Here is a 17562-nt window from a genome sequence, read left to right on the forward strand (position 1 = left end):
TACTTGATGGCCGACGTATTATAATGTATTTTTTCTTGTTTCCCTCATTTCTCTGGAGGCCAGTGAACACAGACCGGCCCCGTTTGGAGATGGGGTTTTAGGGATCCGTAGACTGAATCATGTCCAGGTTCCCTCCCAGACCCAGGTTTCTATGATTCCAGCGGGATCTTGCTGTAAAACAGTGCTGCTCCACTGGGGATGACTTTGCCCCCTCAGAGACAGCTGGCCATGTCTGGAGACATTTCTGGTTGTCACAATGGAGTGGGGCGGTGAGTGGAGCTGTACTGCCCATCCTCTAGCAGGTGGAGGCCAGGGATGTCACTCGGTGTCCTCCAGTGCACAGGATAGTAGCCCGTGTCAGAGAATTATCTGTCCAAAATGGTGAAGTGCTGAGGCTGAGAGACCCTGCTATAGATAGAAGAAATGTCATGAAACAATTGAAGTGGATAGGATTAGAGAATCGCGTGGTTAGGTGCTCCTGCAGCCTTTATTCACGAGACAGAATTTTTGTTTGGTAAAATGATAACCACTTTTTCAAAATAAAATGGATTTTTTAAATACAAAAGTAGTACCTAATTACTGTTGACATTTTTAGAAAAAGGCAGAGGAATATAAAGATAGAGAACAAATCACTCTGAGCCCCAGCCTGTTCTCTTTCGTGATTCATTTTCTTTTGGTTGTCTGTTAGCATCTTGAAAATAACGTGTCTAAATCAGAACTCTTGATTTTCCCACTCTGTTAACCTGTTCCTCCCCAGGACGTCCCCCCTCAGCAACGGGCACCCAAACTTTAGGAGCCATCCTTGCCTCCCCGCTTTGTCACAGCCACGTTGAGTCCATCAGCAAATCCTGCCAGTTCTGCTTTCATAATATATTGCTTATTTGATCACTTTTTTAAAAAGCTTTTATCTATTTATGTTTAGAGAGAGGGGAATGGAGGCAGAAAGGAAGAGATTCATCAGCTGGTTGCCTCTCACACGCCCCCCCAACCGGGAACGTGGCCCGCAACCCAGGCCTGTGCCCTGACTGGGAATTGAACCGACGATGCCCAACCCACTGAGCCACACCAGTCAGGGCCATATTTGATCACTTTTCACTCTCTCCCAGCTACCAGGTCCAGCCCCATCAGCTCCGCCAGCCCCTGCAGAGACCTCCCAGCTGCCCTTCTCAGGTCCAGTCTTACCCACTGCAGTCATTTCTCCACACATCAGTCAAGGGGATCTTGAGAAAAATTAATCAGATTATGTTGTACTTGGTTCACAGTTTCCCAGTGGCTTCCATCACACTGAGAAAAGGTCCCCACGCGTTCCGAGGGCCCAGAGCCCCACTCCCTCTTCAGCTTCACCAGACAGTCTCCGTTAGAGCCACTCAAGTGTTGTTTTTGTCCATCTGCTACCCAAGCCCTCGTCTGCCTCAAGGTCTCTTGCACTCGCCGTCCCCTTTGCCTGGAGCATCGCACAGCTCTTCCATCCATCACTCAGGGTCGGCCAGCATTGCTCCTCCTCCAGGCAGCCCTCCCTGCCCACCTGGAAGAGTCCTGTCCTCCCCAGTCTCCCACCACAGCACCCTCACCCCTTGCCCTGCTTCATTCTTTTCTGAAGCACTCATTCCACAATATCAGCTTATTCTTTTATTTCTTGATTTGTTCATTGTTTTTCTCTCAACCGTAATGCAAGCTCCACAGGGTCCCGAATTTGTCCTATTTTCAGCTGACTCTCCAGTGTCTAGAACAGTATACACATGGTAGTCACCCAATAAATATTTGGTAACTATACTTCCAGCCTCTCATCTATTTTTTTAACCAAATTATTTCATATAATTATATTTATTTCATATAAAATATTTATAATTACTCAGTTTTGCATCTTGTTTTAATCTGTTATATCTGAAACTATTTTATTACCGACTCTTTATAAACATTTTAATAGTGGCGTACTATCTATACCTTTGGTTGGGCATATTATTAACTTCTTGAACGTTATTCTAATCTTTTGTTATAGTAAAAATCTCTGCAGTAAACATCTTTGTGCCTAAACTGTTTTTCTTTATTTGGCTAACTTCCTTAGGATAGCATCCTAAAACTGGAGTTATCAGAACAAAGTACGTGAGTACCTTTATATGTGTTAATACATGCTATAAAGTAACTTCTTTTTTCCCTCTCTCTTTTCTGCTCAGTCTCACCCTGCCTGCAAAAGCCCTGAGCTGACTACGAACCTCTTCAACGTTTATGGCAAGAGCCCTCTGATTGTTTACTTCCTCCTGAACTACTCCACTCTGAAGCAGTGTGGCACCGATGTGTTGGTAGTGAGAAGGGAGAAAACCAAGACCATCCCATATCCTTTCCTTCATGGGCAGGGTACACATTACTCCAGGCGCCCGCTTTGTCTTCCCGGAAGCACGGGTAGGGGAGAGGCACCCAGCCCTTAATTTAACGCCTGGCACGTGGTAGGTGCCTCTCAAGGGTCACCATTGATAGGAGCCTCAGGGTCAGAGTCTTGCTCATTTTAGCTCCACCTCTGCCCCATGAACTGGCTGTGGGGGACCTGGGCAAGCTGAATCCCTCTGTGTGCAAAATGTCTTCCCACACACCAGAATGGAAGGGCTAACGAGATACCCTAACATACCTTGCAACTCAGTGGTGCCTCCCGGACGCTCAGTGACCCTGGAGCATGTACTGAGCAGGAATTCAGGTGCCCAGGTGTATGTTTTTTCTAACACCCTCCCCACACACGCCTCTCCCCAAGCCACATCAGCAAATTCCTGGCCCTGTTGGCATTTATCCTAAAGATTTAGTAAAAAGGTCAGATCTTAAGAAAACAGGTGTGACATGTTGGTGGCCTGAGTCTTAGCAGTTTACCACGGAGGGTTGGACCATGGATTCAGATAGACCCGGACTCAGGAACCCACTCAGCTGCAGCTAAGTGATCTCAGACAAGTTCTGGCTTCTCTCTGAGCCTCATTTTTCATCTGTAACTTGGGGACAACTGTACCTGCCGCATAGGACTCTTGTGCAGAGTACAAGCACAGGAGAGGTAATGGCTTAGCGTGGTGCCTGGCAGGTAACATGAATGGGAACTAGCTACACCTAGCCCCCATCAGGAGAAGCTTTCGTAAAGATTGTGTAGGCAGGACTTATAACTGCTGCCGTTTAGCACTTCATGGCCACAAACCTATTTCTCTGTCTGTAGGCAGAGAATAACAACCCACAATTCATGGTGCTTTATCCTGCTGTTTTGTAAAGATTGTGTAGCGTAGTGGAAGAAGCCTGGGCTGGGGATGTACACAGCCCTGGGTATGAGTCCCAGCTCAGTGGCCCCCTGGCCTTCAGCTCTCATGTGCACAGCTTGACCTCGGGGCTCGACATCTGTATCGTCTCTCCTCTAAAATAAGGGTAGTTAAATCAAACCAGCAGTGTCGTGACCAGGACCAAACAGCATACAGCTGGTACTAAATAAATAATAACTAGTATCATTATTATTATTACCATCATCTAAGGCAGGTGTTGTTATCCCTATTTTACAGATAAGGAACTGGAGACATCAAGGATGACATGTATCTTGTCTGAGCTCCCACAAGGGATGAGTGTAGCTGAGATTCTGACCAATCCAGCAGGGGTGGAGGGGATAGGGGGAGGCAGAGGAAATCTTTTGACAACAGACATGAGCAAGGGAATGAGGCCTTGGACCTGAAAGGAAAGGAAAACTTGGCGTTCCTTCCTAAGACTTTCAGATGACAGTCTAAGTAAAGCATTGCTTAGCCCTGCCATCAGCAGGAAGGGAGAAGGCCTTTACTAAATGCTAGGCAGCGACCTGGCCCAGGAGAGGACGGCCTCCTTCCAACACGGGCCAAGGGCCAAGGGCAGACCCCTCTCCTGCTCAGGTGTCAGTTCCTCACCCGCACACAGAGACAGCCCCCCGGCGCTGCCATCTCACTGCCCGCCTCCCCGTGCACCAGGCGCGTCCCGCTCAGCATGCTGACGGGGGCGTTTTCCTTGACTGCGGGGGCCACTGAGCCCAGCCTGACCTATGCTGACGTCATCAGCCTGACCCTGTGCAACATGGAGAAGCGAAGGGATGTCCTCCAGCAGCGGGACCGTCTCCACTGGAGCGAGTGGACTTACTTCGATGAGTACATGAAGGAACTACAGGACAACTTCCTCAGGTATCCCAGGGGCTCCAGGGAAGGGGCAGTGTCACGGCACATCTTCTGTAGCACGTCAGAGTAATTTCTAACTGGGGGGCTCGCCCTGGAACATCTCAAGCACACCGAGCTTTCTTGTGGTCAGGACATAAACTACACAATAACAGAAACCAGATTTTTATTTTAGTTGACCATTGACTGGGTTTTAGATGATACTAAGGAATTCCTTTTATTGCTGTGCTCCTTTTGGGAAGATATTTTAATAGTTTTGTAGTTATTTTTAAAGAGTTGTATCTTAGTGACATACATAATGAAGTATTTATGGATAAAAGGAGATGGTATCTAAGGTTTGCTTTAAAATAACCCATATGGGGTGGGAATGGGAGGGTCAAAGGGGGTAATCAATGAGTCAAGAGTGACCTTATGTTGATAACTATTGAAGTTGGAGAATGGGCAGATGTAGTGTTCATTATACTACTTTCTTTACTTTTTTTTAAAAGATGTTATTTATTTATTTTTAGAGGGAGGGGAAGGGAGAAAGAAAGAGAGGGAGAGAAACATTGATGTGCAAGAGAAACACTGAATGGCTGCCTCTCACACGCCCCCAACTGAGGACCCAGCCCACAACCCAGGCATGTGCTCTGACTGGGAATCGAACCGGCAACCTTTTGGTTCACAGGCTCGCGCTCAACCCAGTGAGCCACACCAGCCAGGGCACTATTTTTTTACTTTTATATATAATTTTTATGTTATAAAATTGAAAAAAAAATTCTTAATGGCAAACATAACATGAACAAAAGGTGACAGATGTCAATGTGGACTGTTACTTGTAGATGGGCTAGGGTCCTTTTGGGACGTCAGTTACCACTTCTTTCCCTAACAGAGCCCGTCCGTTAGGAGCACTGGCATTGAAGTGGGACAGACCAAAGCGCCAGTTACAGCCATCTCACTCTCTGTGTGACTTTGGTCCATCAGGTCACCCCTCGGGGGCTTGGATACCACCTGTATACTGGGGACACCCCTGGTAGTACTCTCAGAGTAGTTGTGTGGGTGCAGGGAGATGTCTAGCTCAGTGCCCGGCTCAACACGGCACGCGCAGAACCAAGGGCAGTGGTGAGGATCGAGTTACCCAGGTTACCACAGGGTTCCCTGCTCCGAGGGCAGGAAGAGCCCGTGGCACGTGCGGCCGGAGCTGTGCAGTAGGAGCAGGGCCAACTGCTGCTGAAGACTCCATGTTCTTGTGAGTCCAGGGCCCCAATCCTCACTCCCGTCAGGGGCAAAGCGTCCATGATTCAAAATGCTTTTTGCAGAACTCTATGGAATGTTTCAACGTGTGATTGTTATACAAGCTGAAGATGCTTTTACTAGTGGGAGCGGGAGCCTGAGACGTGGGCAGGCTTCAGCATCTCCAGACGTGACAATGGGGAAAATATTGTCGAGGAATTACATCTAGGTTTTACTGTTAGAAAAAAGGGATCATTAACAAGGACAGCTTGCTGTTTGTTTGTTTGTTGTCTCCATTGCAAGCAGAAGCAGGTTCCAAAGAGTTAAGAATAGTTGTGGCAGAAGATTACAAAGGGGACAAGGTTGTGTCAACACAATTCTTTCCTTTGACTTGAGGAAAGAAGACCCCCATTGTTGGGATAACTACCGATGCAGGCCAAGTTTAAGACTAGTTGTTAAATATCAGTCTTGTTGCGTCTGTCCTCCCACCGTGGGAAAGTATGTGACAGCACCCTGCTTCTCTCGAAGACGTAGCGGTCGCTAGTTTGTCCACCCTGAACACTCAGAACCCGCTTCTTCATCAAGTGAATGTGCCCTCACACTTCAGAAGGCAGCTGATACGTTACCGAGTTCCGCACTCCCAGGGTGGATGGACCCCAATCCCGTCTAGACACATGCCCCTGAAAACCCCCTGTGACGTCACAGCAGCCAGCATTTATTGAGTGCTCCCTGCGTGCCGGGCTCGGTGCTCGGCTCCTGGCCCGTGTGAGCTCCATCCTCCCTTCAGCCCTGGGTTCTGATAACTCCACGTCAAGATGAGCACGCTGGCATAGAGAGGTGCGGTCGTTTGCCCAAGGTCACACAGCGGGCGGCAGAGCCCAAACTTGAACTCAGCTTGCCCTCAAAGCTCACGCTTCAGCTTTCTTTCAGATTCTGGGTTTCCTTACCTGTCTTCCTGATTTAAATGCGTGTTCCTTGAGCTCAGGGACCACGCGTGTTCCTCTCCGTCCCCAGGGCCGACATGACATCCGGCGCACAGCAAGGCCGAGTTGCTGCTTTGTGGGCAACGCTCTGTTCAGTCAGTTTCTCTTGACAGGTCTAATGAATGAATTTGTAAATATTTGCCTCCCTTCACAGGTGAAGATAGGAGAGAAAGGTCATGCTGGCTCTCTAGGCTTTTCCCCTACGTGTCTTTGTGATTTTCCACAGGGAAGTGAGGAATATAGACCAAAGAGAAGCAGATAAAAAGAAGGCAAACCACAGGTTCATCCATCCTTCAGTCCTCCCCGAGGAAGCCTTTGAAAAGAAACCTAGAGGAAGCCTTCAGAGGGAGATTGCATTTCTTTTAAGGTTTGTTCGAAAAAAGACCATGGGAAAAGTAGAAATGGGAACAATGTAAGAATTCTTGATATATGGAAAAGAATACATAAAAATTCACTTACTTTTATGTGTGACTCACTCAATTCTCATTTTTTTATTATTAAAGATAGTAGAAAGAGCTACCAAAGCTTTTGTACTTCCTCTGTGCCAAGCATTTGAACTTTATAAAGTGTATGAGTCAGAACTCTTTGGTTGCATGTGCCAGGAAACCAGCTCAAATGAGCCCAAGTGGAAGGAAAAGCGAGGGGCTTCAGTAACCAGGCAGCCCACGGACAAGTGGGCTGCAGGCACGTTGGACCTGAGGGCTCAGTGATATTTTCAGGTTCTCTCTCCCTCTATCCACCTCTTTCCCTCTGCCTGCTGGCTTGTTTTTCAAGCTGCCCCTTTTCTCAGAGAAGGAAAGGCCGGAGATAAGCCATGTCCTTAGAGCACATGACCTAAAGGAGCAGGACACACCCCTTCCCAGCCTCCATACAGCAAAGGGCATCAAAGCCTCTGATCGCTCTGCTTGGTCATGGCCCGCACATCCTGTCTGGATCAACATGTGTTCAGGAGGAAGCAGTGCTGTGATTAGCCCCAGGCCTGAGAGAGCAGGGCACAGTCAGTGGTGTGGGATAGGATGGGTGGCATGCCATCAGACAAAGACATCATGCCCGCTTTATTTTATTTGTATTTCATCAGATACTGTTAAATAACATCACTCCCGTTTTACTGAATAGAGAACGGAGGCACAGAAACGCCAAGTAAATGTTGACTAAAGACCTTCTACGCCAGGCACTAAGGACCCAAAGAACTAAATAAGTTGAGGTTCCCGTAGGCTGGAAGGAGAAAGATGTGAATGGGTGACATGCCACAGGTTGCCTAGGGCCTCAGAGAACTCAGTAGGAAGTGGTCGGTGCTGCTTGTTTGCTAGGGGAGGGGAGGAATGAATGGGCCAGGCAGAGAGCCGCTCAGACTGACTTGCAGAGCTAAGAGTCATCAGCCTGCCCTTGGGTCTGGCTGGTCAGGGAGTGCGGGGGAGCTGAGGAGGGAACGGAGGGGCCTCGGGGTGTCTCACAGGCCACACCTGAAGTCCGCTGTCCTGTAGCCCAGAGGCAGCCACCCAGGAGTCTCCTGTACAGAAATGTTGATCTTCAGCTCTAGAACCTACCTTCATTCTTCTAAATAACGTGCTTACATGTGTATTTCTTGATATTTTTTTTATTCTAAGACAGAATCTGTTGATCATTTTTTCCAGATTGTTAAGAGCTATCAGAAACTAAGCAGCATTGAAAAACCAAAAACTAAAATAAAAAAAAAAAACAAAATATTAAGCAGCCTTATTTTCCATATTCTCAAACAAGTCATGTTCTATTAGATAGTGTGGTCATACCAAGGACAGATGCAGTTTGCTGCGTGCGCTTTTCTCTCCACTGCAAGCTGGTGCAGACTCCAAAGGGTTAAGAAAAAGGTGTGGCAGAGGATCCTAAAAGTGAGGAAACATTCTATTAATTTCTTCTTCTTTTTTATTTTTATTTTTTTTTAGAGTTCTCCTTCTCAGGCCCTTACCTGCTCCGCCGGTCTAGACTGGTGTGCCCTAGGTGTGCTCCCAGCCACCATCCGGGAGCTTTTGTCACCACGAGCCCATAGGGCTTCCCCGCGTAGCTTGACTCGGTGGGAGTCCCTGTTTCCCAGGCCACATGCCTCTCTCCCTTATTCTACCTCCTCGTTTTGTTGGAGCGCATCTTCTAGTGGTTCTGCAAGAGAAGGTGCATGGGGAGTTTTTTTAGTCATTACATGTTCAAAGTGACTTTATTCTTGATTAATATTTGACAGATGTTTTGCTGAGAATAAAATTCTAAATTAAAAGTCAATTTACCACAGAATTTTGAAGGAAAAAAGAAAGTTTTTCCTACCTTTTAGCTTTGCTCTTGAAAAGCCTGATACCGTTCTGATGCCTATGGCCTGGAATCTTGCATGTCATTTTTTTTTTCTCCGTGGAAGGTTCTAGATTACTGTCTTCATGCCTAGTACTCTGAAGTTTCACAGTCATGTGCCTTGGTATCCATCTTTTCCTTAGTATGTTTCATTGGGATCAGGGACCCTCTCACACTGGAGAGTGGTATCTTCCAGTTCTAAGTTTATTATTTAACTATTTCTTTCCCTTTATTTTCCTCTGTTTTTCTGGAGTTTACTGGGTTATTGGACCTCCTGAACTGATTTTCTAATTTTCTTATCTTTATTCTTCTGGTGGCATCTGGGTGAATTTCTGTCCTACTTTCTAGGACATGTTATCTTCCAACACTTCTTTTAGTTTTAAAAATTCTCCTTCGTTATTAGTTTCCGAGAGTCTGCTCTGTCTTATGTTTTGGCTGTTCCTTTTTCATAGCGTTCTCTTCTTTTTCGTGGGTGTGATATTTTCATCTCTGAGTATATTAATCTTTATTTTTTTAAATATTTTATTTATTTATTTTTAGAGTAGGGGAGAGAGGGAGAGAAGCATTGATCAGCTGCTTCTCCCAAGCCCCCAACTGGAGGCCTGGCCAGTAACCCAGGCAGGTGCCGTGACTGGGAATCGAACCGGCAACCCTTACATTTACAGGCTGGCACTCAGTCCACTGAACCACACCAGTCAGAGCCTTAATCTTATTTTTTAAGTTTCTTCTGACCCCCATATATTTCTATGGATATCTTTCTTGGGCATTTTTGCGTGTATGTGTGGGGCATTTTTTGCTTGTTTATTTCCTTGCTTTGAACTCTCTCTTTCATCTGAGTTTTTCCTTAAATGACTGATGACCCTGGGCTGTCTTATATGTAAGAACAAAGCTCTAAAAACTGACAATGGAAGCAAGTATCAGAGGCCTGGCTTCTCGGTTTGTGGGCACTCTCTTTTTGGCAGTAAGAAAGCAAGCCAGCTTTCTCACTAAGAGATCCTCAGATATCAGCATCTGTGTGTCTTCTCAGCAGCAATTCATTTTCTTAGAAGACTCCGCCAGTCACTTGCCTATGGGACATATGCCTGGCTAATGGCATTCTGGAAACAGGGAAGAAATAGGGGTAGGGAAAAGAAAAGAAATAGGGCTAGGGATCCTGCATTTAGTAGACAGACTTCCACTTAACTTTATTTTCTACTAGGCTAGTATCCCCAAGCCTAAAGTCAATTTATTTCAGTTTCTCCGGAAAACAAAAGCAAAACAAAATCTTCCTAGCCCTTGGCATCCTTCCTCAGGGACCCTCATAGTCCGTCAAGTTGGCTGCTGGAGTTCCAGCTCACTGTCTGTTTTCCAGACCAGCCACTCTCAAGAAGGAAAAGGAAGAAGAGGGTTTAACCCATTCTCAGTCCCTGTCTGTCTCTCCCCCCCCATCACTTTCCTCTCTCTCTCTAAAAATCCATCCATCCATTATTAATCAATCAATAAAGAAAGAAAAGCAGTGATGAGAGTGACCATCCTTGCCTTGTTTCTGGCCTTAGCGGGAAAGCTTCTGACTTCTCACCATTAAGTATGACATTAGCTGTATTTTTTGGTAGATGTTCTTTATCAAATTCAGGTAGTTTCCCCCCACCCCACCCATTTTTAGTTTGCTCATTTTTTATCCTGAATTGTTGGATTTTTAAAGTGCTTTTTATTTATCTAGTGATAGGATCATGTGACTTTTCCTCTGTAGGCTGATAATGTGATGGATTATATTAATTGAAAAAATGTTAAACCATCCTTGCATACCTGGGACAGATCCCACTTGGTCATGGTGTATACTTATTTTCATACATTGTTGGATTCGATTTGGTAATATTTTATTGAAGATGTTTGCATCTGTGTTAATGAGAGACACTGGTCTCTAATTTTATTTTCTTGTTGATGTCTTTGTATGGTTTTGGTACTGGAGTGATGCTTGGCTTCATAGAATGAGTTAGGACATAATCCCTCTGCTTCTACTGTCTGAAAGAGATCATTGGTATAATTTCTTCATTAAATGTTGGTAGGTTTCACCAGTGAACCCATCTGAGGCTGGTGCTTTCTGTCTTGGAAGGTCATTAAGACTTTATTAAAATTTTAATATATATAAAGGTTTATTCAGGTGGTCTATATCTTCTTGTGCAAGTTTTGACAGATTGTATCTTTCAAGAAATTAGTCACTTTCATCCAGGTTTTTCAATTTGTGGGCTTAGAGTTGTTTATAATACTCCTTTGTTATTTTTTTAATGTCTGTGGGATCTGTAGTGATTTCTCCTCTTTCATTTCTGATAATAGCAATTTGTGCCCTTTCTCTTTTTTCTTTAGTTAGCCAAGCTAGAGGCTTGTTGATTTTCTTGATCTTTTCAAAGAACCAGCTTTTGGTTTTGTTGATGTTCTCTATTGACTTCCTGTTTAAAATTTATTTATTTCTGCTCTAATTTTGTTTATTTATTTATTTATCTTACTTTCTCAATCCACTGAGCCACACCAGCCAGGGTGGAATTAATTTTTTGCTCTTATCTTTCTAGTGAAAACTTAGATGATTGATTTTAGATCTTTCTTCTTTTGTATATGCATATAATGCTATAAATTTCCCTCTAAGCACTTCTTTCAGCATCCCACAAATTTTGGTAAGTTGTGTTTTTATGTTCATTTGTTCAAAATATTTTTAAATTTCTGTTGAGATCTCTTCTCTCACCCATGTGTTATTTTAAAGTATGTTGTTTAATCTCCAAGTATTTTGGGATTTTCCAGCTCTGTCTTATTGATTTCTGATTCCCTTTTGGTCTGAGAACAGACATTGTGTGATTTCTATTCTTTTAAATTTGTTAAGGTATATTTTTTTTTTTTGGCCCCGAACGTGGTCTATTGTGGTGTATGTTACAGGTAAACTTGAGGAGAATGTGTAGTCTGATGTTGTTGGGTGGTATAGTCTTAGATGTCAGTTATATCTAGTTGATTGATGGTATTGCTAAGTTCAATTTGTCCTTACTGACTTTCTTCCTGTTGGATCTGTCAGATTGTGATAGACCGTATTGAAGTCTCCAACTATGATAGTGAATTCATATATTTGCCCTTGAAGTTCAGTTTTTGCCTCGTGTAGTTTAATGTTCTGTTGGGAGGAGCATACAAGTTAAGAATCATGTCCTCTTGGAGAATTGACCTCTTTATCAATGTATAATAACCTTATTTATTCCTAATAACTTTCCTTGCTTTTAAGTGTGCTCTGTTGGAAATTAGTATAGCTACTTCTGCTTTCTTTTGATTAGTGTTAGCATGGTATACTTCTCCATCAATTTACTTTTAACCCGTAACCCCATTCTCTTTTATGGAGCATCTCCAAAAGTCCCAAACAACATTTCCACTTACACCTCACTGCTGCAACATGACTGCGTGGCTACAACACCTTCCTCCTTTGTAAGAAGATTTTTAAAAACATTTTAAATGCTCTTTTATAATTATGTAATTATTACTAGTTTATAATTTTATTGAGTTGCAATTTACCATAAAATTTGCTCATTTTAAGGGTACAATATGTTTTAATAAATTTAAAGAGTTTTGCAATAATTATTATAATCTCATTTCAGAACCTTTTTTTATTTTTATTTTTTAATAATTTATTTATTTGTTTATTTTTTTATATATTTTTAGAGAGGGGGAAAGGAGAAAGAGAGGGAGAGAAACATCACTGTGTGGTTGCCTCTCGCGCCCCCAACTGGGGACCTGACATGCAACCTAGTCATGTGCCCTGACTGGGAATCGAACCAGCGACACTTGGCTCGCAGGCCAACGCTCAATCTGCTGAGCCACAGTAGTCAGGGCTTCAGAACCTTTTTTTTAAATCACTGCACAAAGATCCTTCATGCCCATTTGTAGTCAATCCCTATTACCCAACCCCACCTTTCTAATCAGCCCCCTGGAAACACCACATAACATTACCAGTTTATTTCAAGGGCCAGATGTTAGTCACATGGTTCTATTAATTTCAGAAGAGGCTGGGAAATATAGGTTTATTTTATTTTTAAATATGGGCTCATTGTCATCTTAAACAAAAACTGGCTCCATTGCTGAGGAAAAGGGGACGAGCGGATGATGGGTTGGTAACTGACCATCTCGACCACAGATAGGTGGTATTCGACTCTTATTTTATTTTTTTTATTTTTTCTTTAGACTCTTTATTTTAGAAACGAAGAAGTCAGATTTGACTGAGTTGAAAAATTTACCTAAGGACACTTTCCAATCTTAAACCTTCTCATTTGAATTTCCCTTTGAACCAGAAAGAGACCACAGTTTTTTGATAATAGCAGTGTAGCTTGAGACCCACCTAATAGGATCAGCGGTGACTCATTGACATTCTTTCTGGTATTCATTTTAGATTCTCATGAGTAAAACTCTCCAACACAGTCCAATTCACCAACATTATTGTTGTTCCCTCAGACCTAACTATCCTTTAACTCTTCTTAATCAAGCTAACCCCTTAAAACCCAGCTCAGGTACCACCTCCCGAAAGTCCTCCTTGACTTGCCTTCTCAGGGTACCCATTATGTGCCCTGTTCTCTTCTGATTACACGCCACAGACAGAACATACTCCAGTCATAGATGCGCTTGTCCGTCTCCCGAGATGGAAGGTTTGTTCTTGAGCTTTGGAATCTTGTCCTGGATGACCTTGTTTTCCCAGAGGTCTTCTGTCCGTACTTAGAAGATCAATGAGGTGGGGTCGTGGTGTGGTCACCACGCTGCTCCAGTTGTTTGCTGTTGCCAGTGTTACTGGTTGGCTCGGAAACCTTTTCTTTCAACGCTTATGAAGATTCCAGTGAAAACTTTGAAGAAATGACGCTGAATTTTTGAGCCAACTTCTGTTGATGTCTTTTTTGTTTCCCCGCAGGAAGCAGAAGGAAAAAGAGAGACGGAAGCTGAGCCTCTCTCCCCTCCCTTCTTCAAGCCCCGATGAATTCTCCTCCGCGGAACTCGGGAGGTCCTGCAAGGCATCTGCCATTTCTGACCTCAGGTAGGTAGAACCACAACAGGAGAAGAAGAAAACCGTGGCCAAAGACTGAAAAGTAAAAATAACAATTCCCAGGATAGAGGAGAGAGTTCATTATATTGAAAATTTTCCCTAGGCTGAGTGAAAAACAGGAGTGGGGAGTTTTTTGTTTGGGTGACTACATTTATTCATGCATTTACTATTTTACCCGTTATTTTATTTAAAATATTATAACTAACGATATTAAATTATAATGTGATAACAATGGCTATTGTTTATTAACTGGTTACTCTCTGCCAAGCATTAAGCGAAACACGTTAGGAACATGCCCTCATTTTCACCTTTATAACAGCCATACGAGGGAGAGGTGATCCAGTGCATTTCACACAGCAGCAAGCCCAGGTTTGGAGAGGTTCCAGAAGTTGCCTGCCTTAGACACTGGGTGAATAACAGTGGCTAAGACACAGTCCCTATTTTCAGAGGGCTTACAGCCTGATGGAGAGAAGGCAGATGTATCAACAAATAAATGCCGTAAGTTCCAGAGGTGCCGTTAGACAGAGGGGACAAAGAATGCAGCAGCCTGGAGCCGTGCAGAGACACGTTCCAGAAGCGGCGTGTCCTGACCTGCGTCGGGTGTTTGCCAGGCAGGAGGCAGGGGATGAGGAGAGGCTGGCCTTCTCGGTGGCTGGAGCCATGGAGGCGAAGGCTCAGAGGCAGGAGGTCCAGAAAGAGCGTGAGGGGCTTCCAGGACAGGTGAGCCTGGACGAGATCCCTGGGTAGATCACGAAAGGATTTCCATGAAGCACTTCATTTTTGAAGTCATGGAGAGCCACTGAGAGATATTCAGCAGGGAAACCTCGTGGTCACATTTGGATTTTGATAGTCCTGATGGCGAATGGTGGTCTTCACAAAGGGAGTACATATGTATTTGGGGGGATTTGCAAAGTGTCCTACAAATATTTACCTTTACTTGGAACGGTGGCTACACCTCCTGATGAGCAGTCCCCACGCTTTCTAGCTCTTGTCTCTCAGTAAAACATTTATGAGAATTCAGCCACTAATGATACGTTAATTATTTAGAAATTATAAATACTTGTATACTAATGCGGTATGTATACTATAAAACATACAGGAAATAGAAATTATAAAGGATAAGATAATAATGTATAACTAGAAATTCCAATATCTTCTCCTTTATAGCAGCTCCATTGTGGATCTATCTTGTGGCAGAGATGACTACTCTGGATATGCCCCAAATTAAAATTAACCAGGTAAAGGAGTTATTGTGTAGTGTCCCCCACAGGAAAAGATGAAGCAGTAGAAGGAGCTTGAACTCTTAAAAAAGATCTGGGGTTTTGAATCTTTGCTCTGCCCCTCCCTGGGACTTTAGGTCAAGTTACCTACGTTTTCTTGACCTGTTTCCCTGGCCATAAAAAACGTGTGGATGGTTGCCATGCATAAAAGAGCTAACCCGTAGAAAGGGCCTGACATAGAAACTGCCGATAATTAATAGTCATCATTTTTTTTTTTAACTTTTTACATTCCTTAGCCCAGGAAGCCCCCAAGGTGGTTCTATTAACCCCATTTCTCCCACTGGGGCTTGCAGAGGTTGAGCAACATTCACGTTTGTCTGTTGTATGTCATGCCTGCACTAGTCCCTGTGGATGCAGAGAGGAATAAAGGCACAGTCCCTGACCAAAAGGGGCTCACAGTCTAGAAGAGGGGGGTAGGATGTATAAACCAAAAAACGCATTCATCCTTTGCTAGAGATCTGTGTGGAATCCAAGAAAAACCAAGTGGAGAGGGACTTCCCTGAGGCCCAGAGGCACAGGGGCCAGTGTGCAGAAGGACGTGCAGCTGGACTGAGAGGCCTCGCCAGTATCCTTTTGGCCTCAGGGCACAAGGAGTGACCTCTTCTATGTCCGAACAGTCTGCTTGGCACAGCCAAGAGGGAAGCAGCCATGCAGATGGCTGTTTGCCTGAACCAAGAAGCAAATAAGTGCATCCTTGGGGTCTATGGTGTCTCCCAGGGATATGCATCTTCACTTGAACCCTGAGTGTGACCCTTGGTGACCACCCCCCTTGGAGAATATTACCCAGGTAAAGAGGTGCAGAAAGGGTGATAGAGAAGGAGCTCAAGCTTTAGCCCGAGAAAATTCAGGGCTTTGCGTCCCTGCCCTGCTCCATAATAGATGTATGACTTCAAGCCTAGAAGCTGTGTGCCTTGACCTTTCTGAACTTGTTTTCTTGACAACAGAAAAGAGTGCCTGCCTAACAGGGTAGTGTCTTTATGATGATTAAATGATACACTTTATGCAAAGTTCCTGGCACAGCATATTTCACTTAGTAATTGCTACTGACTATTATTATTTTTGTTGTTATTGTTATCATTGCTGTTGAAAAGTATACCCTTCTCCTAAAACCAGGACATGTTGATTGTGCCATATGGCTTAGTTAACCAGAGGAGTCTCTCGCCTCCCCTTTGTTACCTAAGTCACAGTCAACTCTTTTTCTTTTTTAAATTTTGAGAGTACATTTACTAAAGCTGGGGACAGTGAAACAAGGAAGGGCTTAGCAGAGAAGCAGCAGCAGGAGAGCCTAGGGGGGGTGGCTTTGGCTCACTGAGAAGTCAGAGAAAACAGGGCCCTTGGGGGCAGGTGCAGGGGGTGAGCCCGGGAGGAGCTGCTGCTGCCCATTGCTCTCCCGGTTGCAAGCCTCGTGGGGACCCTTAGAGTTTAGGAGGTGCGTGCCTGTCGTGCTTGTTGGGGAGGAAGAAGGGAAAGGCAAAGGTGTGGACGTGCTCCCGGAGGGGCAGTGCCCACAATCAACTCATTATTTGCAGTTTTCTTCTAAGGAGCCCTGCTCGCTCTCCTGTTCATGGCCCTTTTGCCTGTTGCTGCTTCTGTGCCTGGATATCGCTTCTCCCTTTTCCCTGTTCACTGCCAACATTGATAATTCCTGCTCCTCCTTCAGGACCCCGTGTAGACATCCCCTCCTCCAGGAAGCCTTCCCTGAAACCCCACCAGTAAGGGTGACACATGTGCCCCTCCACGTGCTCCCATAGCCTTTTGTGCACTCCCGTTATGAGCAGTAACCATAGTAGATGTGATTACCTGCTCACCTCTGTGTCTACCACTACCGCCCACTCAGGAGGAAGGTCTCCTGGTTTCCTGCACCCAAGGTAAATGGCATTGCTGTCTTTCAAAGTGATCCTTGGCATTGTGCTTGGGTTCAGGATCATCCTTGCATGGACCACTTCCAGAAATTACTGAGGACTCAGCCATAGGCCTCTCAGGAAGGTCAAGATAGGAAGACCTATGTTTGCTCTTTGTAAATATTAGAAGAGAGAATTACAGGGAAGAATGCTTTACCCTTTACAAGGGGAGGGGCGTGGAGCATCAAAGGGAACTAACATTTAAAAAGCATTTACTGTGTGACACGTGATAAAGCAGATGAGTAATTGTGTGGTGCTTCACCTCTTGTCATTCCCAGTGTCGCTGTGAGCGGGGCTTCTGAACATGGAAGAACGGAAATTCCGATGTTAAATTAGAAGAGATGAGCTTAAAGTCCTGTAGTCCTGATTTTTAATTGGTTATGAATTGAGGATATACTTTGTCTTTAAAAACAGTTGCCTAAGGAAGGTGGGCAGGGTTGTGAGGGAGGGGAGGGGAGAATGGAAGGAATTACAAAGAGCCCTGAAGAAACTTGTGGGGTGATAGATACGTTGGCTACAGCATGCCCTCCTTTATCGCGGGTATTACGTTCCAGACCCCCCGCAAAGTAGGAACCTTACATTTATTCTGCACTCTTAAAGCTACGTCACTTTAACAACATAAGTATACAGTACCGCAAAATCCCGCGATATAGCGAAAAATCCGCGCCAGATACTTAAATATAATAT

At 44.5% G+C, this 17562-nt stretch overlaps 1 protein-coding gene and 1 long non-coding RNA gene across 2 annotated transcripts in view; both read left to right on the forward strand.

The window, feature by feature from the left end:
• The window catches only part of FAM227A (family with sequence similarity 227 member A), a 38308-nt gene extending 31151 nt beyond the window's left edge, over positions 1–7157 (forward strand). The window contains 5 exon segments of the mRNA XM_090275086.1: positions 2175–2332; positions 4008–4160; positions 6573–6696; positions 6699–6758; positions 7137–7157. Coding sequence (XP_090131212.1) covers positions 2175–2332; positions 4008–4160; positions 6573–6696; positions 6699–6758; positions 7137–7157 — 516 coding nt within the window.
• Positions 7158–13566: 6409 nt separating this feature from the next.
• On the forward strand, positions 13567–17562 carry LOC150011022 (uncharacterized). Its single transcript, XR_016510414.1, has 3 exons — positions 13567–13685; positions 14862–14932; positions 17154–17562. It is a non-coding gene; the product is annotated as an uncharacterized LOC150011022 (long non-coding RNA).

The sequence above is a fragment of the Furipterus horrens genome, unplaced genomic scaffold (assembly GCF_987537825.1).
Source record: "Furipterus horrens unplaced genomic scaffold, mFurHor1.1.pri manual_scaffold_4, whole genome shotgun sequence".
Classification (NCBI taxonomy): domain Eukaryota; kingdom Metazoa; phylum Chordata; class Mammalia; order Chiroptera; family Furipteridae; genus Furipterus; species Furipterus horrens.